General features: G+C 43.2%; 3 protein-coding genes across 4 annotated transcripts in view; 1 reads left to right on the top strand and 2 right to left on the bottom strand.

Annotated features, from left to right (window-relative positions):
* LOC120042821 (pro-interleukin-16-like) overlaps positions 1-4,560 on the top strand; it is a 75,884-nt gene extending 71,324 nt beyond the window's left edge. Inside the window, exon 22 of the mRNA XM_038987631.1 lies at positions 2,592-4,560. Within this exon, the coding sequence (XP_038843559.1) occupies positions 2,592-2,753 (162 nt within the window). The 3' untranslated portion in view covers positions 2,754-4,560. The remainder of the gene's footprint in view (positions 1-2,591) is intronic.
* A 416-nt stretch (positions 4,561-4,976) lies between these two features.
* LOC120042823 (stAR-related lipid transfer protein 5-like) lies at positions 4,977-17,307 on the bottom strand. Its single transcript, XM_038987633.1, has 6 exons — positions 16,764-17,307; positions 16,524-16,573; positions 12,234-12,366; positions 11,325-11,442; positions 9,040-9,133; positions 4,977-8,440 (listed from the first exon to the last, which is right to left on the bottom strand). Exons 1-6 carry the CDS (start codon positions 16,860-16,862, stop codon positions 8,290-8,292), a joined length of 645 nt encoding a protein of 214 aa, XP_038843561.1. The 5' UTR covers positions 16,863-17,307; the 3' UTR covers positions 4,977-8,289.
* Positions 17,308-19,983: 2,676 nt separating this feature from the next.
* LOC120042828 (transmembrane channel-like protein 3) overlaps positions 19,984-23,804 on the bottom strand; it is a 56,322-nt gene continuing 52,501 nt past the window's right edge. For both annotated transcript variants that reach the window (XM_038987636.1, XM_038987637.1), the window contains 6 exons: positions 23,478-23,588; positions 22,789-22,914; positions 22,282-22,360; positions 22,022-22,064; positions 21,545-21,824; positions 19,984-21,259 (listed from right to left, as the gene is read on the bottom strand). In XM_038987636.1, the coding sequence (XP_038843564.1) occupies positions 20,236-21,259; positions 21,545-21,824; positions 22,022-22,064; positions 22,282-22,360; positions 22,789-22,914; positions 23,478-23,588 (1,663 nt within the window). In that variant the 3' untranslated portion in view covers positions 19,984-20,235. The remainder of the gene's footprint in view (positions 21,260-21,544; positions 21,825-22,021; positions 22,065-22,281; positions 22,361-22,788; positions 22,915-23,477; positions 23,589-23,804) is intronic.

Raw genomic sequence — 23,804 nt, 5'->3', positions numbered from 1 at the left:
ACTATTCATGGAGACAGGCCTCTGGTCATCAACAGGATATTTAAAGGTACAGTACTATCCATGGAGACAGGCCTCTGGTCATCAACAGGATATTTAAAGTTACAGTACTATCCATGGAGACAGGCCTCTGGTCATCAACAGGATATTTAAAGGTACAGTACTATCCATGGAGACAGGCCTCTGGTCATCAACAGGATATTTAAAGTTACAGTACTATCCATGGAGACAGGCCTCTGGTCATCAACAGGATATTTAAAGGTACAGTAATATCCATGGAGACAGGCCTCTGGTCATCAACAGGATATTTAAAGGTACAGTAATATCCATGGAGACAGGCCTCTGGTCATCAACAGGATCTTTAAAGGTACAGTAATATCCATGGAGACAGGCCTCTGGTCATCAACAGGATCTTTAAAGGTACAGTAATATCCATGGAGACAGGCCTCTGGTCATCAACAGGATATTTAAAGGTACAGTAATATTCATGGAGACAGGCCTCTGGTCATCAACAGGATATTTAAAGGTACAGTACTATCCATGGAGACAGGCCTCTGGTCATCAACAGGATATTTAAAGGTACAGTAATATCCATGGAGACAGGCCTCTGGTCATCAACAGGATATTTAAAGGTACAGTACTATTCATGGAGACAGGCCTCTGGTCATCAACAGGATATTTAAAGGTACAGTAATATCCATGGAGACAGGCCTCTGGTCATCAACAGGATCTTTAATAAAGGTACAGTACTATCCATGGAGACAGGCCTCTGGTCATCAACAGGATATTTAAAGGTACAGTAATATCCATGGAGACAGGCCTCTGGTCATCAACAGGATATTTAAAGTTACAGTACTATCCATGGAGACAGGCCTCTGGTCATCAACAGGATATTTAAAGGTACAGTAATATCCATGGAGACAGGCCTCTGGTCATCAACAGGATATTTAAAGTTACAGTACTATCCATGGAGACAGGCCTCTGGTCATCAACAGGATATTTAAAGGTACAGTAATATCCATGGAGACAGGCCTCTGGTCATCAACAGGATATTTAAAGGTACAGTAATATCCATGGAGACAGGCCTCTGGTCATCAACAGGATATTTAATAAAGGTACAGTACTATCCATGGAGACAGGCCTCTGGTCATCAACAGGATATTTAAAGGTACAGTAATATCCATGGAGACAGGCCTCTGGTCATCAACAGGATCTTTAATAAAGGTACAGTAATATCCATGGAGACAGGCCTCTGGTCATCAACAGGATATTTAAAGGTACAGTAATATCCATGGAGACAGGCCTCTGGTCATCAACAGGATATTTAAAGGTACAGTAATATCCATGGAGACAGGCCTCTGGTCATCAACAGGATATTTAAAGGTACAGTAATATCCATGGAGACAGGCCTCTGGTCATCAACAGGATATTTAAAGGTACAGTAATATCCATGGAGACAGGCCTCTGGTCATCAACAGGATATTTAATAAAGGTACAGTACTATCCATGGAGACAGGCCTCTGGTCATCAACAGGATATTTAAAGGTACAGTACTATCCATGGAGACAGGCCTCTGGTCATCAACAGGATATTTAAAGGTACAGTAATATCCATGGAGACAGGCCTCTGGTCATCAACAGGATATTTAATAAAGGTACAGTAATATCCATGGAGACAGGCCTCTGGTCATCAACAGGATATTTAAAGGTACAGTAATATCCATGGAGACAGGCCTCTGGTCATCAACAGGATATTTAAAGTTACAGTACTATCCATGGAGACAGGCCTCTGGTCATCAACAGGATATTTAAAGGTACAGTAATATCCATGGAGACAGGCCTCTGGTCATCAACAGGATATTTAAAGGTACAGTAATATCCATGGAGACAGGCCTCTGGTCATCAACAGGATCTTTAATAAAGGTACAGTAATATCCATGGAGACAGGCCTCTGGTCATCAACAGGATATTTAAAGGTACAGTAGCAGCACAGGATTAAAAGGGATAGTTCACAAAAAAGGGAATATTTGGAGACAGTGGCCAGGTAAAGAAAACCAAAGCCCAGATTGCTGCCTTACTATGTCCCTAATCTCTAACAGGGTAAGACAGTGGCCTTACTATGTCCCTACTCTCTAACAGGGTAAGACAGTGGCCTTACTATGTCCCTAAACTCTAACAGGGTAAGGAAATCAATATATCATTTTGTCATTTGGGTGAACTTTAGGTGCCATTTATCAGACACTGTTATCCAAGTGACTTACAGTAGTGTGTGCATACATTTTTAGTAAGGGTGACCCCAGCAGGAATCAAACCAACGATCTTGACGTTACAAGTGCCATGCTCTACCAGCTGAGCCACACATTACCTTTTCTTAACACTTTTAACAATGTATTTTATTCTTAGAAGAGTTGTGATGTCACGGAAAGCAGGAAACCATGCAAACAACGCAGAGAAGCACAGTTTTATAAGCTTTAACTTTTATAAGTTGGGGGAGGCGAAAGCTGATCCCAGATCTGCACCTAGGGGAAACTTCACAACAGACCAATGTGTGACAGTGTGTTCTCCTGCTCCCCAATAGGTGGTGCTGCGGAGCAGAGCGGGTTGCAGTCTGGTGATGAGCTGCTGCAGGTCCAGAGCACCTCCCTCCAGGAGCTGAGCCGCTTCGAGGCCTGGAACATCGTCAAGGCTCTGCCTGAGGGGCATATCACTCTAGTCATCAGGAGGAGGAAGGAGGATGAGGCAGAAGGGTCTGCCTGAGGGACATCTCACTGTAGTTAACAGGAGGAGGAAGGAGGAGGATACTGAGGAGTTACCCTTAGACACTGATTTCAGGTTAGTTTACACTGTTTATACTTAATTGATTTCCAGATACAATAGGTCCCTGACTACCTACGGAGGTAGTCAGAAAGATCTGATCACAATTACACTTCTTTAAAAATGTGGGCACAATCAGAGTGTGGACAAGATCAGGACAAAGGACTCATGTTAGCACCAGCTATAAACGGGGCTATTGATTCTCAAGATTTGGCCACGTATTGATTGTGGCCACATTTGTAGACAGGAGTCCGCAATTAAAATACCTATTGTGATTGGATTGTGATCAGATCTTCCTGATCACCACCGGAGGTAGTCAGGCACACATGTTGTCTGGATATCTTCCAAGTGTAGACGGATGTGGACAGGGAAACCATTTAAATCATCATTATCCCTCTAAAATCATTGACAGGTGGCGCCATCGTCTTATGGCATCAATATGAGTCTTTAAATAAAGAAAATACATATTATTTTGAAAGAATATCTGTCGAATAATTTGCATACAGGGAGGGACCAGTAAATTTTGGTCACAATGCGGACACAGCGGACAGATAAGAGACACATTTTAATACAAGGTGTAGATGCAACGGCAAAAATGTGGCCGCTATCATAATGTGGACAACGGCCTCGATTCAATCCGTATCGCTGAAGTTTAGCGTTATAGCGTGATTGAAAATGAAAGGTAATTTCCGATTGAACCGACTTATGAATTTACCGTGAATGCAGTCTCCGCAAACACAGGAACATTGCCTTTATATTTCAATCACGTTGAAGTGCTACGGATTGAATAGAGCCCGAGATCAGAGTTAGCATCAGGTATAAACAGGGCCAACTAGAACACAAATCAACCACAAGCCATCATACCATTTCATATGAGCACTATTAACATACTGTAGTTATGAATATAATATCTATATTCTATATCAAATCATATTGCAATGACAATCAGGGACTGTTACTGTAGAGAGAGGTGAGTTTACAGGTGCTTTGCTCTGACTGCCTTCCTACACCCAGAACTTCTAGACCAGGGACCACATTGAGTTTGAGATTTGCACAGATATACAGTATTTACATGAAGGAAGGGAGAGACATTCCATTGCTTTTGACTGTTAGAAATAGTGTACAATACTGTAATGTAGTCCAAAAGAGTATGATACTCATACAAAATATTTAAAATGGGATTTGCATTTTTCATGGAATTGTAGTATTGTGCTTGATGTTGGAATCATTATTTAGACCAAAGACTATGAGTTGGATTCAATCCATATCGCGGAAGATCAGCATCAAAAGGTAAAGTTCATTTCCATGAATGCAGTCTCCGCGAACGCGGGAACATTGCCTTTAATTGTCAATCGCCCTATAAAGCGGATCTTCAGAGCTACGGATTTAATAGAGTCCTTAGTTCCTTTATTAGATGACAATGGGAAAATCTCAATTGCATACTGCTCGCGTCCTCCCTCCTTCTCAAAACCCATTGGATGAGAAAACCAGAGGTCCCGCCCCTCTGACCTTCTCCTCCAATTGGTTTTGAGGAGGCCAGGCGAGAGGAGTATCTAATTGAGATTCTCCCTATGGGTGAAACCAAAGACATAACTAAACCAGAGCAAATTTTCACCTTGTTTTCTCTCCTAGTTTGATATTAAGGAAAACACAGGATGTGAACATTTTGTACCAAAATCTATTAGAATATAGATATTTAAAACTCTGTATATCGGTACTAAAGCTTTATCGCAATATACATTATACTAATAAAATAATTTAACCCAATCTGTATGTGTATGTTTCAAAAGTTTATTCACAAGACTGTTGTGCCAATAACCATTCATGTTTTAAAACCAATGTAGTTATTTGACTTCATATGGAACAGATGCATTTACCACTCAGTTAATGAGACTATGCGAGTTGTAGGCAAAACTCCTTTAATTTCCCCAAAATTCCCAGGTTTTCCAGAAATCCTGGTTGGAGGATTCTGCATCACTGCTTATTCCCTTCTGGTTTTGGGAACTTCCAACCGGGACTTCTGGGAAAGTTGAGTAATCATCATTGTAATCCTTAATAACTCTTCTCCGGTGTTTGAAAAACAGCCGGTGAATGTGTAGTGGGTATAGCCATTTTCCTACCTGTGGTGATGGTAATATAATACAACAAGGAGGACAACATTGGATGTAACGTTCAGTAGTTTTTAATGCAGATGCTGGTGAAACACAAAACCTGCTGGGTGGAACATACAGTATACAGTACAGTCCTACGGTACAGTAGAGTGCAGGTCAGGATTAGGGTCGCAAAACTTTCCCCAATTTCCCAGAAATCCTGGTTGGAGGATTTCCAGATTCCCTGCGTATTCCCTACTGATTCCAGGAATCTTCCAACTGGGATTTCAGGAAAACTTGAACATTTTTGAAAAATGACCAGAATTCATAACCCTAATCCTGACCTAAAAAAACATGTTATTTTCCTGTGTTGCTTGACAACTGAACTAATAGTATATTTCAATAGCAGCCATTTTCCATAGCAGCTGTGCTTTCCAATCAGGAGCTGAGGACAACAAACAGCATTCAACACGTACCCTAAAACATACATATCTGTCCCAAAACGCATGATGGATTACATTTTCAAAACAAGCCACCAATAGACAACGTGTGTACTCTGACATTAAGACAGCAATACACTGTAGGTAGGTATGATCTTCAGGCTCCACTTACAGTACAATAACACACATCAAAACAATGCCTTCATAGTATTACACCAACAAATGGCAAACAATGATTATAAAAAAAGCAAGCATATAGGACTTGGTTGTGGATGAGGTGGAATGCAATGCACTTGTAAAGGTTTGTCAGTTAAGGTTATTATCCACTCGGGATAAGAAAAGGACGTTAAGTAGTGTGTTTTCATTTCAAAAGGAAACTTAACCACAAGGCTTCTAAAAAGATTGATCTAAAACATCATTAGTATAATGGCTTATCATCATACATGTAGAGGACTCAGCAGGCATGCAGATGGTTGACTGTACATCACTGTGAAGACACCTTCTAGGGCTGCATCTCAATACTCTGAAGAGGCTTCCTCTCCACCTAATAGGGCTGCATCTCAATACTCTGAAGAGGCTTCCTCTCTACCTAATAGGGCTGTATCTCAATACTCTGAAGAGGCTTCCTCCACCAACTAGGGATGTATCTCAATACTATTGATGCTTGCTCTCATTATTTCCCTTCACCGATGATTTTTTTTAAAGCTACGGAGAGGCATCCTGGCCTAGACAGATGACCATGCCCTCTTGTGCCATATCAAAGACAGTGGTTTTCTCAACTCTATGCTGGTAATACGTTTCTTTACAGTGTAAAATGACACACTAGTCACAACTGATGCCAGAATGGCAGTCCTATGCTGCTGCTGTGCTTAAAAATGTTGGAATCCATAGCTGTCCCAAATGGCATCCTACTCCCTATATAGTGCACTAATTTGGACCAGAGCCTTATGGGACACATACCATGTTGTACCCCACTGAATAAAACCCATAATCCTTCAGAAGCTCTTCTAATCGAGCGGATGTTCCTTTGTCCATTCCTCATTAGATGAAGCTGTTCATATTGCCATTTGCCCATACATACTGCAAATAACTTTGCTTAAGAATAATGCAGTGTTCTTAGTTTGACATCTACATACTACATAGAGAAAAGTAACTGAGGCAGGAATCCTTGCTTGGAGGTTAGGCTTCTATAAAGCCGGCAGAGGTTAAGGTTAGGAATAGGATAGAGTTTTAGGGGGGGGGGGGGTTATTGTAACTAGAACACATCTGCCGGCTGTATATAGACCCTCTAAAGGTTACTGGTTAAAGCTGGAATCCTCAACTGTAAAACAACCATGTCCATAACGCTTTCCAGTTACTGCAAACAACAACACTGTTATTTCCATCTCTGACATCAACGCACGCACCATACAATAACACAATATGTACTGCATTTCATAACCATGCTGCACGACGCTCCTCAGCTCAGCAACAACAATGACAATGCTGGTGGGGCGGCCAGTGGCACCGTTTCCCCCTATTCCATCTTTAGGTATTGGTTAAAGGGCTGTGGAGACAGGTTAAACCAGAACATTTCAAGTACAGTACTACCGTATACAACGGACAACAACAAATGAGGTATGACTCGTCCCAATGGAATCCCATTCCATTCTGGGGTTCCTGTAAGGTCCATGCAACATGCATGTTACTGTAGGTAGGATGCAGCCAGTGGAACAGAATGGACTGTATTCAACAGCAACAGTACAAAAGGGAAGGAGGACATATCCTCCGTGTGTTTAGGACACTGAATACAAAATATAGATTTCAAATCTATTCTCATTCTTTTGTGGTGGGAAAAAGGGGGGGAAATGCATCACTAAATAGGAAATGTACAGGAAATATTTGTTTTGGAAGTAGAGTTTGGCAAAATTGACCTCCCTAGATCTAGTCTTAAAGGTGCGGCCCAGAGTGCTTAAAGGTGCGGTCTGTAAGTTGGATTTCCGGTTGGAGGACTAAGAAGCAGGGTGTTTGCTAGTGTACCCGCATGAAGAAAAAAAAAACGAACGAAGAAGAACAGGAACTACATTATGTCCAATAATGTAACGTGTGTTTTTTGGGAGTGGGTTCATGATGATTGTTTTTGTACTCTTTCTTGTTACAATAGGGGGAAAAATAACTTACAAATTGCAACTTTAACATCAGGGCTAAGGTCAATTCCATTTCAAATCGCTTCCACTCAAGAAAATTGCACATGAACCTCTATGAGAAATTCCTATTCAATCTTTTTCCAGGGTTGAATGAATGAAATTAGAACCGACCCTCAACCTTTTTGTAAGACTACACTAGTGGCCACCATACCTGGTCCTAGAGAGCAACAGTACCAGGGGTGCAGGCTTTTTGCTCCAGCACTAACACACCATTATTACACAAATGAACCAAGACCTCAATGACCTGAAATCAGCTGTGTTAGTGCTGGGACAAACAAGCTGCACACTTCCTTCCCTCATATCATCTCCCTTTAAGCTCAGACAGTTTACTCCAAGCCAAGGCCAGGTGACCACTCTTCTAAAGAGGCTGTACAGAAGTTGAGTTGCTAATTGTTTATCTACATTTTTGGCTTGAGTGTTGCCTGTATGGTTGATATAACAATATTTATTTACTCATGAAACAACACAATCGTTATTTTTAGTCTAGAAAGATACGGCTTGGGGAGGTGTGCCCCATGCTCTCAAATAAGGATTTTTAAAATCCATTTACATCAATCTGTCCCTTTCAGTTAAAAAGCCCCCTGAGGTGAAAAGTTCCATATAGCCTCTTTAAAACTAAGCCATTCACATAGCTAATCATTCTGTGTTTTTTGGTCCCGCTGAATGCTGGTCCCAGATCTGAGTATCACCTGGTGCCAGGAGTTGGTTATGCAGCACAAACAGATCTGGGACCAGGGCTAAGGGAAGGTATAGTATGAGTGTATCAGTGGTCCTTGAGGGACTTGATGGCCTTGGCCAGGTTGCTGTAGAACTCCACCATGCTGGATGGGAAGAAAGAGTCGACCACGGAGCGAGGCAGGAAGCCCCCCAGGTCCGTCTGGAAGAAACTGAACAGCTGGGTTTTATTTGGCTCCCTGGGGGGGATAGAGAGAGAGAGGTTGAATTTACACTATACTGTATGAACAATATTAGACAGTGCTTCTTCAGCTACATAGCTATCAAGACAGGTGGTCATGTTAGATAATGTTATTGAGAGACAGAGAGACAGAGAGAGAGAGAGAGAATGCTCAAACCAAACCTGTTGCTGCACATTATAGATACCTCAATTAGTCTACCTGAGTGCACTGAAGTTTAGCGCTCTACTGCCCTCCTGTGACGGACCATTGTCTCTACAAAAACTTCCTTGGTTCTGACAGAACTTAACACAATGTTCAGAATGTTGCAGATGGGTTTGTAAACTAAAGCATGTGTACTGTATGTAAAGTCGCTGTCTGATGAAAACCGTAACTACATTTTTGGTCATTGATATTTTTGAATGAAATGTACTCTGAACATTGTACGGCTCTACGACCAATACAATGTATTCAGAATAGCTTTAGAAGTTTAATAACTGTGTTCATTAACGGGAAAATATGGACCTTTTTTCAATTTCCTGAAAAGTTTGTTTTGGAGATGAGGTTATCAGACAACGACAATATTATGAAACAGAAGAGTGTCTCAGCGCGTGACTCACCCAGAGATGGGGACACAGATGCAGCCACAGGGGTGGTTGAAGCCCCTCACATACCCTGACTGGGGAGGGCAGCTGGGGTGGCTCACGTGGGTGGCTAACAGACAGAACACAGGGAGAGAACATATGAGGATACAAATATGTGTAGATATAATTCAGTCTATTTTCATTCAATCAATCACATAATGTTACTTAGTATACTGATAGTGAAGGCAAAACGCAAAACTCATCTTGGGCACACCGTAGCAAAACGTTTTGCAACGGAATACATTACCAAGCCATTCTTATTGGACAAGAGCATATAGGCTAGGCCTAATACATCACAGTTTGAGCGTTTTCTTCCTTTTCATGCTTACTGAACACAACCCACATTCTGACATGGATGATTAGGCCTAGGCCTCAGTCTGGGGCAGTGGATAAGACAGTTGTCTGTTCCAGAGATTCCCTCCCAGCCAGCCTCTCTGAGGGTTAGGGCTGATGATTAGGCTACATCATCCACACACTAGCACTGCATTAGTGACAAGTGACGATAGTTCCTCTTGTACTCTACGGATTTCAGCCTACTGCCGATGGCGTGGTATGTCTGCGCATTCCAGTGCTTGATTTGTATATCATTGATTATGTTTTTTGTTGTTGTTAGAATAGCTATTTATTCCTTTATATTTCTTAATGTCTGTGCTGTTATGTCCTCTGTAAATGCCTCAACGTTCAATTAAAATAGCCTAACATTTAAAAAAAAAATATAATAATAAACAGGTCTGCGCGGTCTTCCAAGGAGAGTCCTAGGACAGATATCAAAGAACAAAAAGAGCTACACTCCAATAGAAATGTGAATTGAGTCAGTAGAGAAATTTAGTTAAACAATACATTGATAGAGAAATGTTCCAAAATGTTATTTTATCATAAAGCTCTAGAACTACCGTTCGCTCTAGATCTACCGTTCGCTCTAGAACTACTGTTCTACTGCTACCGTTCGCTCTAGATCTACCGTTCGCTCTAGAACTACTGTTCTACTGCTACCGTTCGCTCTAGAACTACTGTTCTACTGCTACCGTTCACTCTAGATCTACCGTTCGCTCTAGATCTACCGTTCGCTCTAGATCTACCGTTCGCTCTAGATCTACCGTTCTACTGCTACCGTTCGCTCTAGAACTATCGTTCTACTGCTACCGTTCGCTCTAGAACTAACGTTCTACTGCTACCGTTCGCTCTAGAACTAACGTTCTACTGCTACCGTTCGCTCTAGATCTACCGTTCGGTCTAGATCTACCGTTCTACTGCTACCGTTCGCTCTAGAACTACCGTTCTACTGCTACCGTTCGCTCTAGAACTATCGTTCTACTGCTACCGTTCGCTCTAGAACTAACGTTCTACTGCTACCGTTCGCTCTAGAACTAACGTTCTACTGCTACCGTTCGCTCTAGATCTACCGTTCGGTCTAGAACTATCGTTCTACTGCTACCGTTCGCTCTAGAACCACCGTTCTACTGCTACCGTTCGCTCTAGAACCTCCGTTCTACTGCTACCGTTCGCTCTAGAACTACCGTTCTACTGCTACCGTTCGCTCTAGAACTACCGTTCTACTGCTACCGTTCGCTCTAGAACTACCGTTCTACTGCTACCGTTCGCTCTAGAACTACCGTTCTACTGCTACCGTTCGCTCTAGAACTACCGTTCTACTGCTACCGTTCGCTCTAGATCTACCGTTCGCTCTAGATCTACCGTTCGCTCTAGAACTACTGTTCTACTGCTACCGTTCGCTCTAGATCTACCGTTCGCTCTAGAACTACCGTTCTACTGCTACCGTTCGCTCTAGAACTACCGTTCTACTGCTACCGTTCGCTCTAGAACTACCGTTCTACTGCTACCGTTCGCTCTAGAACTACCGTTCTACTGCTACCGTTCGCTCTAGAACTACCGTTCTACTGCTACCGTTAGCTCTAGAACTACCGTTCTACTGCTACCGTTCGCTCTAGAACTACCGTTCTACTGCTACCGTTCGCTCTAGAACTACCGTTCTACTGCTACCGTTCGCTCTAGAACTACCGTTCTACTGCTACCGTTCGCTCTAGAACTACCGTTTGCTCTAGAACTACTGTTCTACTGCTACCGTTAGCTCTAGATCTACCGTTCGCTCTAGAACTACCGTTCGCTCTAGATCTACCGTTCGCTCTAGATCTACCGTTCGCTCTAGATCTACCGTTTCTTGTTGTTGTTAGAACTCCTATTTATCATAAAGCGAAGAGAGAGAAAAGACAGAAGGAAGAGAGATATGAGGCGTTACGCACCATTGGATGTAATGGTGCCGTCTTCGTATTGCTTCACTAGAATAACGTCGACAAAGTCTCTGGGAGCTATGATGCCCATGGCTGCTGACGGAGTGACTGTTCTGCAGACAGTGACGTTCTGTGTGAGGGGGGAGAGACTAGGCAGGTAAACACTGGGCCTCGCTCAGCAGAACACGGCGTTGTGGAATGTCCATATAGAAATATACAAAGTAGAATGAAACAAACCCCTTTGATAAGCAGAATAAGGCATCACGCCAGTTCTATCCATGATATTTCTATCTGCAACGTTCCACAAGATAAACACTGGGCCTCGTTCAACAGGACACAACAAAAGTACCCATCTGATCTGCAGAATAAGGTATGGCATCAGTTCTATCCATAGCATTTATCTATGTTTTCCTACTGAACATGTCCCTGAACTTGTGTTCGTCCCAAATAAATATTAACATGACTAATGGAATAGAGAACAAAGGGTAGGAGTGCTGCATTGGTGCTGTGGGTGTGGCGATCGCTGGCAGGTGCCCTTTAGGAAACATGTATCAAAACCATGAACACATTGGATGACACACTTTGGTTGCTTGGATACCTTATTTAACCGTCACGTAACCAGGAAGTCCCATAGAGGTCAGGTAAAACTCACTTCCATAAAACCCTAAGGCTTATCAACAAAGTTGGGGGAGTAGACAGAACTATACAGCAAGAATGGATGACAGAGTATTTATTCAGCTGTGATTTGTTTGTGGGTGTGTGAGTGAGTGAGGAATGATAAAGAATCAATGGAGAATCAAATGATCAGTGACAACTCTCTAAAGCAAACTCAGAACATAGATGATGATGATGGGGACAAAACAACTGAATTGTGACTAACTGTGACTACAGTACGGTCCATTGGTTTGAAACTTAGCCTACCTCAGTGACTTGCTCTACCAGCTCAAACTTCTTGACATTGTTGTCCCATTTCACCCGCAGTCCATTTGGCACTGGCTTCAGACACTCCCATACCTTCTCTGGACTTCCCTTCACCACCGACTCCCCCTTATATCTGTCAGACACAACACATGTAGAGAGACAGAACACCACTAACCCTAACTCTTATACAGTGCATTCGGAAAGTATTCAGACCTAAAATTGATTAAATAAAAAAATGGTCTCACCAATCTACACACAATACCACATAATGACAAAGCAAAAACAGGTTTAGAATTTTTTGCAAGTGTATAAAATAAATGAAAATACCTTATTTACATAAGTATTCAGACCCTTTGCTATGAGACTCGAAATTGAGCTCAGGTGCATCCTGTTTCCACTGATCATCCTTGAGATGTTTCTACAACTTCATTGGAGTCCACCTGTGGTAAATTCAATTGATTGGACATGACTTGGAAAGGCAGACACCTGTATATATAATTTGACAGTTCATGTTTGAGCAAAAACCAAGCCATGATGTCGAAGGAATTGTCCGTAGAGCTCCTAGACAGGATTGTGTCGAGGCACAGATCCGGGGAAGGTTAACAAAACATGTCTGCAGCATTGAAGGTCCCCAAGAACACAGTGACCTCCCTCATTCTTAAATGGATGAAGTTTGGAACCACCAAGACTCTTCCTAGAGCTGGCCGCCCGGCCAAACTGAGCAATCGAGGGAGAAGGGCCTTGGTCTGGGAGGTGACCAAAAACCCGATGGTCACTGACAGAGCTCCAGAGTTCATCTATGAAGATGGGATAACCTTCCAGAAGGACAACCATCTCTGCAGCACCACCAATCAGGCCTTCATGGTAGAGTGGCCAGAATTAAGCCAGTCCTCAGAAAAAGGCACATGACAGCCCGCTTGGAGTTTGCCAAAAGGTACCTAAAGGACTCTCAGACCATGAGAAACAAGATTCTCTGGTCTGATGAAACCAAGACTGAACTCTTTGGCCTAAATGCCAAGCGTTACATCTGGAGGAAACCAGGCAGAGCTCATCACCTGGCCAATACCATCCCTACGGTGAAGCATGGTGGTGGCAGCATCATGCAATGGTGATGTTTTTCAGGAGCAGGGACTGGGAGACTAGTCAGGATTGAGAGAAAGATTAACGGAATAAAGTACATAGAGATCCCCGCACGGCCGTCCAGCATCACCACTCTGGACGGTTCTGACTTAGAATATGTGGACAACTACAAATACCTAGGTGTCTGGTTAGACTGTAAACTCTCTTTCCAGACTCACATTAAGCATCTCCAATCCAAAATTAAATCTAGAATCGGCTTCCTATTTCACAACAAAGCATCCTTCACTCACGCTGCCAAAAATACCCTCGTAAAACTGACCATCCTACCGATCCTCGACTTCGGCGATGTAATTTACAAAATAGCCTCCAACACTCTACTCAACAAATTGGATGTAGTCTATCACAGTGCCATCCGTTTTGTCACCAAAGCCCCATATACTACCCAACACTGCGACCTGTACGCTCTCGTTGGCTGGCCCTCGCTTCATACTCGTCGCCAAACCTACTGGCTCCAGGTCATCTACAAGTCTCTGCTAGGTAAAGCCCTGCCTTATCTCAGCTCACTGGTCACCATAGCAGCACCCACCCGTAGCACGCGCTCCAGCAGGTATATCTCACTGGTTACCCCCAAAGCCAATTCTTCCTTTGGCCGCCTTTCCTTCCAATTCTCTGCTGCCAATGACTGGAACGAACTGCAAATATCACTGAAGCTGGAGACTCATATCTCCCTCACTAGCTTTAAGCACCAGCTGTCAGAGCAGCTCACAGATCACTGCACCTGTACATAGCCCATCTGTAAATAGCCCATCCAACTACCTTAACCCCATACTGTATTTATTTATCTTGCTCCTTTGCACCCCAGTATCTCTACTTGCACATTCATCTTCTGCACATCTACCATTCCAGTGTTTAATTGCTATATTGTAATTACTTCGCCACCATGGCCTATTTATTTGCTTGCCTCCCTTATCCTACCTCATTTGCACATGCTGTATATAGACTTTTACTACTGTATGTTTTGTTTATTCCATGTGTAACTCTGGGTTGTTGTATGTGTAGCGTGGTTCATTCTGCGTTGTGTGTTTTTAATTAGGACGCTGCCACAACTGATGGTCTGCTCGTTGAAATCTTTTTATTTGCCCTGCACACGAAGAGACAACACACACGTTACCCTTGGTGCAGTCACAGCTCTCCGGCACCTTGCTAGCCGAGGGTCAGGCAAAAGAGCGCCAAAAGGAATTAACAGGTGCTGCGTGCACACACTCGCTGCACAACAGCATATACAAGTAAAACTATACAGAACATAATTCTGACAAAATAAAAGACATACCTGCACACGAAGAGACAACACACACGTTACCCTTGGTGCAGTCACAGCTCTCCGGCACCTGCGCGAGCACATGGACACTCACTCAACCACTGTCACAAGTACTCAGAAGTTACAACAGATACCCCAGTCAGTGAGCTCTGTGAAACTTGTTAACATAAATTCCTACACTGTCCACACTATAACAAACGTATGGTTGCAAAACAGTACATTGTATAACCTTATGACGGTTTTATATTAAACAGTTTCGGAGCCAAGGACAACATACCTTGCTAGCCGAGGGTCAGGCAAAAGAGAACGATAAAGTGGTATGGGAATACAGATAACCCGCGATGGGCCAAACCAAAATATACAAAACTTTTACAATCACTTGTATGTACAATATTGGTATGAAAAAGTGTTTGTACACCAAATAAAAACATTAGCTATGCAGCTGTAATTAAATAAAAAAATACACTGAATTATTATTATTATTATCAGATTATTAACATCCCCTCTTGACCTGGCCTATTTGAATTGGTCCTTGTGTGCAATTTGGTGCGTAATCTAGGGAACAACATCACACTGCTACATATGTGTCAAACGGCTTTGCTTTATCTTGGCCAGGTCGCAATTGCAAATGAGAACTTGTTCTCAACTAGCCTACCTGGTTAAATAAAGGTGAAATATATATATTTAAAAAAAAATCCTTGATGAAAACCTGCTCCAGAGCGCTCAGGACCTCAGACCGGGGCAAAGGTTCACCTTCCAACAGGACAACGACCCTAAACACACAGCCAAGACAATGTAAGAGTGTATTCGAGACAAGTCTCTGAATGACCTTGAGTAGCTAAGCCAGAGCCCAGACTTGAACCCGATCGAAACATCTCTGGAGAGACCTGAAAATAGCTGTGCAGCAACGCTACCCATCCAACCTGACAGCGCTTGAGAGGATCTGTAGAGAAGAATGGGAGAAACTCCCCAAATACAGGTGTGCCAAGCTTGTAGCGTCATACCCAAAAAGACTCAAGGCTGTAATCGCTGCCAAAGGTGCTTCAACAAAGTACTGAGTAAAGGGTCTGAATACTTATCTAAATGTGATAACATTTTAAAAATAGTTTAAATACATTTGCAAGAATTTAAAATCCTGTTTTTGCTTTGTCATTATGGGGGATTGTGTGTAGATTGATGAGGAAAAAAATTAATTAAATCCATTTTTGAATAAGGCTAACGTAACAAAGTAGAACAAGTGAAGGGGTCTGAATACTTTCTGAATGCACTGTACCAGTCAGACACAACACATGTAGAGATAGACAGAACACTAACCATAATACACATCAAACATAACATGTAGAGATAGACAGAACACTAACTCTAATACACGTCAAACATAACCGATTAAGCCCAGTCCTAAACTAAAAAGTGTTGTCAATGGAGATTCTCCATTAAGAATGCTTTTTAGTCCAGGACTAGGCTTAATCTGGGTCTGGGAAGCCAGCCTGTTATTGGTGCTTTCTTAATTAACAGTCTAACGTGGCTTCATCTCCATGTTCTCTCCTTCATTTGCACTGAACTGAAAACAGCAACAGTAAAAGCAAGATGGTGGATATTTCTTTCTCAGTTTTTTTCATATCAATGCAGCTGAAGGAAACTGGTCGAGGAGGGGAAAGTAGCCCTCTTTAGACCGTTATGATTAACAGCTGAAGATGACCTCAGTAAAAACTTAAGTCCAACAGTTTCCGTAACTGATGCTCTCAGTTCAGTCAAGGTTACCGCTGTTAAACAGTAACGTTAAAGACTCTCCGGAGATAAGATTGGGAAAATGACATCTAGTCTAACTTGCTTCTATACAACATTTAGAAATGAATGATTTGGCCTAGATAAGGAGAACAGCTTATACTTACACATTCCCAGGGAACTCAGTCGATGGCCGCCAGGACACGATGACGTCATTCTAAAAATGGACAGACAGATCCATTTGTCAAAAACAAAACATTGGTTGCTGTTGTCAACACACTGACTGCACTTACCTAGCTATGTTATTTACAATGACACAGCAAAATGGAGCTGTTAACATGGTGCACAGAAAGGAACGTCACCTGTAATTATAAAATATTAATATTGCTACCTAGAACATTACGCACCGATTTCTTGCAGACTTTCCACCCAGACTCGTCCTTGGTGTAGCTCAAAAGACAGTCCCCAACTGCATTCGCTGTGTTCTGGTAATCCATGTAATCCATGCCTGGCAGATGTGATGATGGAGGACTTGCAACCGGTTCAATAGCTAGCCAGCTGTCAGGCTAACTGACTAGTTAGATAGCTAACATTAGCCGTGATTCCAAATGGATGGATTTAGACTGACACACAAGATAACTAGCTGAAGTTATCGTAGAGTATGAAGCGTAAAATATGAACTATGAATATGAGACAGTTACGTTTAGTAACAGTTAGCCACACACACCAATATTAGACAATTTACAGTAGCTAGCTAACATTAGTTAGCTAATGCATATATTGAATGAAAGACTTGCATTATCGTTAGCCGCGAGGTTCCTGAAGTCAGTAAGACTCAGACTTGCTTAAAATAAAATATTGATTGTCATAAACATCTAACACGAATTTGTAGTAAAAAGTAAGCTTATTTAGCCAGCAGGCTAGCTAGCCGTTTTCCCATCAACTGATGAAAAAAATTCATGTGAAAAAAGTACGCTTTCTGATTCGTTGGAAGCTTGGAACAGTGTTGAAGGGAATGCTGGGAATTGTAGTTTGAAAATGATAGTTACGTGTCCACCTGATCATGCCCCAGATAGAAGGGTGAAAACAATTGGCACTTTCAATGTTCTTACTGCAACGACAATCAGTTATCGAAACACATACGTTAATATGTCACTTTTTTTTCTCCACCCAGAGAGCAGACTCAGGCCACTTTTAGTCTAGAAGTTATCGACATGGCATTCCTTTTGTAAATGTACTTTATACATATCCCAAGGTGTTATAAACTCAGCAAAAAAAGAAACGTCCTCTCACTGTCAACTGTGTTTATTTTCAGAAAACTTAACATGTGTAAATATTTGTATAAATATAACAAGATTCAACAACTGAGACATAAACTGAACAAGTTCCACAGACATGTGACTAACAGAAATGGAACAATGTGTCCCTGAACAAAGGGGGGGGGTCAAAATCAAAAGTAACAGTCAGTATCTGTTGTGGCCACCAGCTGCATTAAGTACTGAAGTGCATCTCCTCCTCATGGACTGCACCAGATTTGCCAGTTCTTGCTGTGAGATGTTACACCACTCTTCCACCAAGGCACCTGCAAGTTCCCGGACATTTATGGGGGGAATGGCCCTAGTCCTCACCCTCCGATCCAACAGGTCCCAGACGTGCTCAATGGGATTGAGATCCGGGCTCTTCGCACTGGCCATGGCAGAACACTGACATTCCTGTCTTGCAGGAAATCACGCACAGAACGAGCAGTATGGCTGGTGTCATTGTCATGCTGGAGGGTCATGTCAGGATGAACCTGCAGGAAGGGTACCACATGAGGGAGGAGGAAGTCTTCCCTGTAACGCACAGCGTTGAGATTGCTTGCAATGACAACAAGCTCAGTCCGATGATGCTGTGACACACCGCCCCAGACCATAATGGACCCTCCACCTCCAAATCGATCCCGCTCCAGAGTACAGGTCTCGGTGTAACGCTCATTCCTTCGGCGATAAACGCCAATCTGAACATCACCCCTGGTGAGACAAAACCGCGACTCGTCAGTGAAGAGCACTTTTTGCCAGTCTGGTCCAGCGACTGTGGGTTTGTGCCCATAGGCGACATTGTTGCCAGTGATGTCTGGTGAGGACCTGCCTTACAACAGGCCTACAAGCCCTCAGTCCAGCTTCTCTCAGCCTATTGCGGACAGTCTGAGCACTGATGGAGGGATTGTGCATTCCTAGTGTAACTCGAGCAGTTGTTGTTGCCATCCTGTACCTGTCCTGCAGGTGTGATGTTCGGAGGTACCGATCCTGTGCAGGTGTTGTCCTGTCTCCCTGTAGCGCTGTCTTAGGTGTCGCACAGTACGGACATTGCAATTTATTGCCCTGGCCACATCTTCAGTCCTTGTGCCTCCTTGCAGCATGCCTAAGGCACGTTCACGAAGATGAGCAGAGACCCTTGGCATCCTTCTTTTGGTGTTTTTAACAGTCAGTAGAAAGGCCTCTTTAGTGTCCTAAGTTTTCATAACTGTGACCTTAATTGCTTACCGTCTGTAAGCTGTTAGTGTCTTAAGACCGTTCAACAGGTGCATGTTAATTAATTGTTTATGGTTCATTGAGCAAGCATGGTAAACAGTGTTTAAACCCTTTACAATGAAGATCTGTGAAGTTTTTTGGATTTTTATGAATTATCTTTGAAAGACAGGGTCCTGAAAAAGGGATGTTTATTTTTTTGCAGAGTATATTATATATGTTACACATCATACTTTACTACGGTATCATCATTTTACTGAATTGAAGGCCATGTTTGCTTGGTACAATGTAATGTACACACACACAATAGCCAATATAACACCTGTTTGTGATAACCCTAAAACAAACATCAAGGGCCATACACTTAACCTTGAGTAGAACAAAACAATCTGATGCTTAGGTACACTACTTTGGACCATTGACCATGATATTTATTTGATTGAGAGCAAGCACAGTATCCATGATAATGTGAGCATATAATATGTTATGCATATTATGTACATAGAGCTGTTTGTTAACACACACAAAGTATAGCATTGGCCATGAATGGGCTTTTCACATTTTCTGTGGTTTACAATACGACTTTATGTAACCCATTACAAAACAATTAACTCGACAGGTCATTATTGTAAAATATAATTTGCTTTCAATAACCATTTGGTTTTAAATATACTTAAGTATCAAAAGTAAATGTGAATCGCAAAAATATACTTAAGTATAAAAAGTAAAAGTGTAAATCATTTCAAATTCCTTATATTAATTTAGGAAAGGGAAAGGGGGATACCTAGTCAGTTGTACAACTGAATGCATTCGACTGAAATGTGTCTTCCACATTTAACCCAACCCTTCTGAATCAGAGGTGCGGATGGCTGCCTTAATCGACATCCACGTCTTCGGCGCCCAGGGAACAGTGGGTTATCTGGCTTGTTCAGGGGCAGAAGCAACCCAGACGGCACAATTTTTTTTATTTTTTTTATTTACGGATAGCCAGGGGCACAATTCAACAGTCAGACATAATTTACAAATGAAGTGTTTGTCAAATTTGTGTTTAGTGAGTATGCCAGATCAGAGGCAGTAGGGATGACCAGGGATGTTCTCTTGATGTGTGTGAATTAGACAGTTTTCCTGTCCTGCTAAGCATTCAAAATGTAACTAGTACTTTTGGGTGTCAGGGAAAATGTAAGGAGTAAAAAGCACATTATTTTCTTTAGGAATATAGTAGACTAAAAGTAAAGTACATATACCCCAAAAAACTGCTTAGGTAGTACTTTAAAGTATTTTTTACTTAAGTACTTTACACTACTGTCAATAACTTACATGGATTAATAAAGGTTAAATAAACCTAGATATATTCACAATACAAATACACCAACTACACGTTGGAGCAGACCAGGTCTTTGGACCCAGACACATTGAGATCTATACTGGCTTTGGACTTCTTCTTAGCCAGCTTGCCTTGCCTTGCCTCAGACTTGAGATACTTCTCCTTGTTGTGAATGACCTGGATGTACTGGTCTGTGCTGCTGTTCTGCTGGTCGCTACTGGAGGCCAGAGAGGCCGAGTCCGACTCAGTCAGGGAAGGCTCCAGCTTGGACCTGGATGTCTTGGGCTTGACCTGTGGCTCCAGGCGTCTTCCAGGGCCCTGGGGGGGTGAGTGTACAAGTCTGCTCGGGGAGTGGGGGTGTCTGGCTGGGGACTGTGTGTGCCTGATTGGTGGTGGAAGCTCCGCTCCTCTGATGCTGGTCTGGGAGAGGGAGTGCAAGCGCGTCTCCATATCCTCCCAGTCCCCTTTTTGGGCTTCACCGCCGTAGCGCCCCCTAGCAGTGTGGCTGTCTTTTGACGCCATAGACAGCTTGGTCTCCAGGCGCTCTCCGATGTAGAAGCGAGCCGGCTGGTGGAGGTCGGAGAGTGAGCGGGGCCGGTGAGTCTGCCCGAACGACCCCCTCCTAGACTCCCTCTTCCCCCCTGCCTCTTCCTCCTGCTCTTCATCACTCAGGTGTGACTGCGCCGGATTCGACCTATGTGGGTGCCCATGCAGATGCGGCGCCCTTGGAGTATACCGCTTGATATTCCGCGGGATCAGCTCTACGATTTCACCCACCGGGTCCTCCGCTCGGAAGTGGCGAGGGACGCGTGTGGCTGATCGAAGCAACTTTTTCCTAGCTTCGTGCTCGTTGACGATGACGTAGCGCATGGTGTAGGGGCGACGGCCCACATAGCTCTGGGCGGTCACTATCCCAGCTGCCTCTGCGGAGTGCATGGGCCTGATGGTCTTCCTGTAGAGTGGGTCGGAGTGGATGTTCTCTGAGGAGTAGCGTGTCGGGGGGTTGTACGCCACATGGTGGTAGGACTTGGACCTGCAGGTACCGCTAGGGCCTCCCAGGTAGGAAGGGTGTCTGTGGTGACAGAGGGAAATACGGATGATAAATGTTACTACTGTATGTGGTCGTAATGAGAGACCACTTCAACTTGAATCATTACAGTAACAAATACTACTGATACTGTGTATCGTTGATTCCTTTGGTAGTGACAGTACTCCAGGCCATAGTTTGCCCAAACAGGCTTTAGAAGAACTTAATCCTCCTGTAGACACACCTGTAGAGGACTGTATAAAAGCCTGTGACTGACCAGACAGAATAACACATCATATGTGTGTGTGTGTGTGTGTGTGTGTGACACACCTGTTAGGGATGTTCTCCGGCCTTTGCTTGTGAATTATGGACACTGTTGGACTTCTAGACGCCCCAGCAGCAAATGTCGCCCTAGCGGTCTCGGCCCTCGATGCCGACTGGGTGATGGTGCGGATGCCGTTGCCGCGACGATCGGGCGACTGGAAGTTTGTGACACTGCCGTTGGGTCGTGGCGACGGCGTGCGAATGGACGACTCGCGGCTGGTGATGTCACCATCCTGCTGGTCAGGCTTCCTGTCCCCCCCGGGGACCTCTGGGGCCTGTAGCCTCGCTATGGGTGGGGGTCAGAGGTCAGGGGTTACAGGTCAGGGATTATAGCTTGGGTGTTCAAAAGTTCAACATTTTAATTGGTAAAGGTTAATAGTCAAGTGAGGTGAAGGGTTAAAGGTCAGATGTAAGAGGTAAGGGGATATGTAGATATAGACTACATAGAACCAACCAACCAGAAAGTAGAATGATGAGGTTTACCTGAAGCCAGCTGTAATACCTTCTTCTTGTCTTCTGTTCTCTCCTGACAAATACATTTCTTTTCAGCATACATTCATGAGACCAAGTGGGCATCCCAAATGGCACCATATTGCCTACATAGTCCACTACTTTTAACCAGAGCCAAAAGTAGTACACTGTCTAGGGAATATTTGGGATGCACTCTAAGTTCATATGTACGTTTGTTTAATGTATAATAGTGACTGACTTCGAGAACTATAACTATAGTGTCTGTAACTCACAGTCTGAAGCTGCATCCTCAGCTGGTTGTTGGTGAATTTAAGGGATCTGGCAATGGCCTGAAGGTAGTAGATCAGCATGCTGAAGGACACAGAGAGAGTTACTCCAATAGGACTGATACAATGACTGATCAACATGCTGAAGGACACAGAGGGAGTTACCCCAATAGGACTGACACAATGACTTGACCAATCCGAAGGCATTAAGCAAGTCAGGCTACATAGTGTGTGTGTGTGTGTGTGTGTGTGTGTGTGTGTGTGTGTGTGTGTGTGTGTGTGTGTGTGTGTGTGTGTGTGTGTGTGTGTGTGTGTGTGTCTGTGTGTGAGTCTGTGTGTGAGTCTGTGTGTGAGTCTGTGTGTGAGTGTGTGTGTGTGTGTGTGTGTGTGTGTGTGTGTGTGTGTGTGTGTGTGTGTGTGTATGTGTGGGAGTCTATGTGTGTGTGTGTGTGTGTGTATGTGTGGGAGTCTATGTGTGAGTGTGTGTGAGTCTGTGTGTGTGAGTGCACTCACAACAGCAGCAGCAGAGCGGGCAGCGCTACAACAGGGCTGGTGACGTAACTCATCACTTTACTGAACCACAGCGGGAAGTCATTGGCTATCGTCTCTGAGATGATGTCATAAATCTTCTCCTGACCGCTGCAGGGGAACGAACACGCGCACACACACACACACACACACACACACACACACACACACACACACACACACACACACACACACACACACACACACACACACACACACACACACACAGAGAGAAGAATTAAAGCTATACAGGCTTTTCTTCTTGGCCATATAGTGCTTTCAGCAGATTATGATGTGTGATGATAATAAAATAATCATAGATTGATGTTTTATAGCGATTTTCAAGGTTCTCAATAGGAGTTAGCTCATCCACAAACACACACACACTTTGGCTACAAACATGCACACAGACAGACAGACGGACAGACGGACAGACGGACAGACAGACAGACAGACAGACAGACAGACAGACAGACAGACAGACAGACAGACAGACAGACAGACAGACAGACAGACAGACAGACAGACAGACAGACAGACAGACAGACAGACAGACAGACACACACAGTATACTGCAACCCTATCGAAAGTGTGGCTTACATTTCCTTAAATTACAAGGGCTAACTTTAAAATGGGCACCACATTTAAAGAGCTTCACGGGAATAATCGCTTACCTAAATGGCCCGCAGTGTTGGGAAGGTCTGTATCTCACTATGGCAAAGATGGTGGGCAGCATACACAGAAAAAGCATGAACAACAGCATAGCCAGGTAGAAATTATTTGATCTGGAAACAAATGAGAGAAATAAAATAGTACTTTTATTTCTATATTGTTTATTTATCTGTGTTATTTCAAGTTATTCTCCCTTTGTAATCCTGATCAAATATGTTTACAAAGACAGATAATCAAAAACCATAATCCATGTTTGGTTAGAGACAATAGGAATGGTGGAATATATTTTTAATATACAATCATACTATTGTTTGATTATACATTTTGAA

Source organism: Salvelinus namaycush, unplaced genomic scaffold (assembly GCF_016432855.1).
Source record: "Salvelinus namaycush isolate Seneca unplaced genomic scaffold, SaNama_1.0 Scaffold79, whole genome shotgun sequence".
NCBI classification, from domain to species: domain Eukaryota; kingdom Metazoa; phylum Chordata; class Actinopteri; order Salmoniformes; family Salmonidae; genus Salvelinus; species Salvelinus namaycush.
This window is presented reverse-complemented; position numbering and strand designations above follow the sequence as displayed.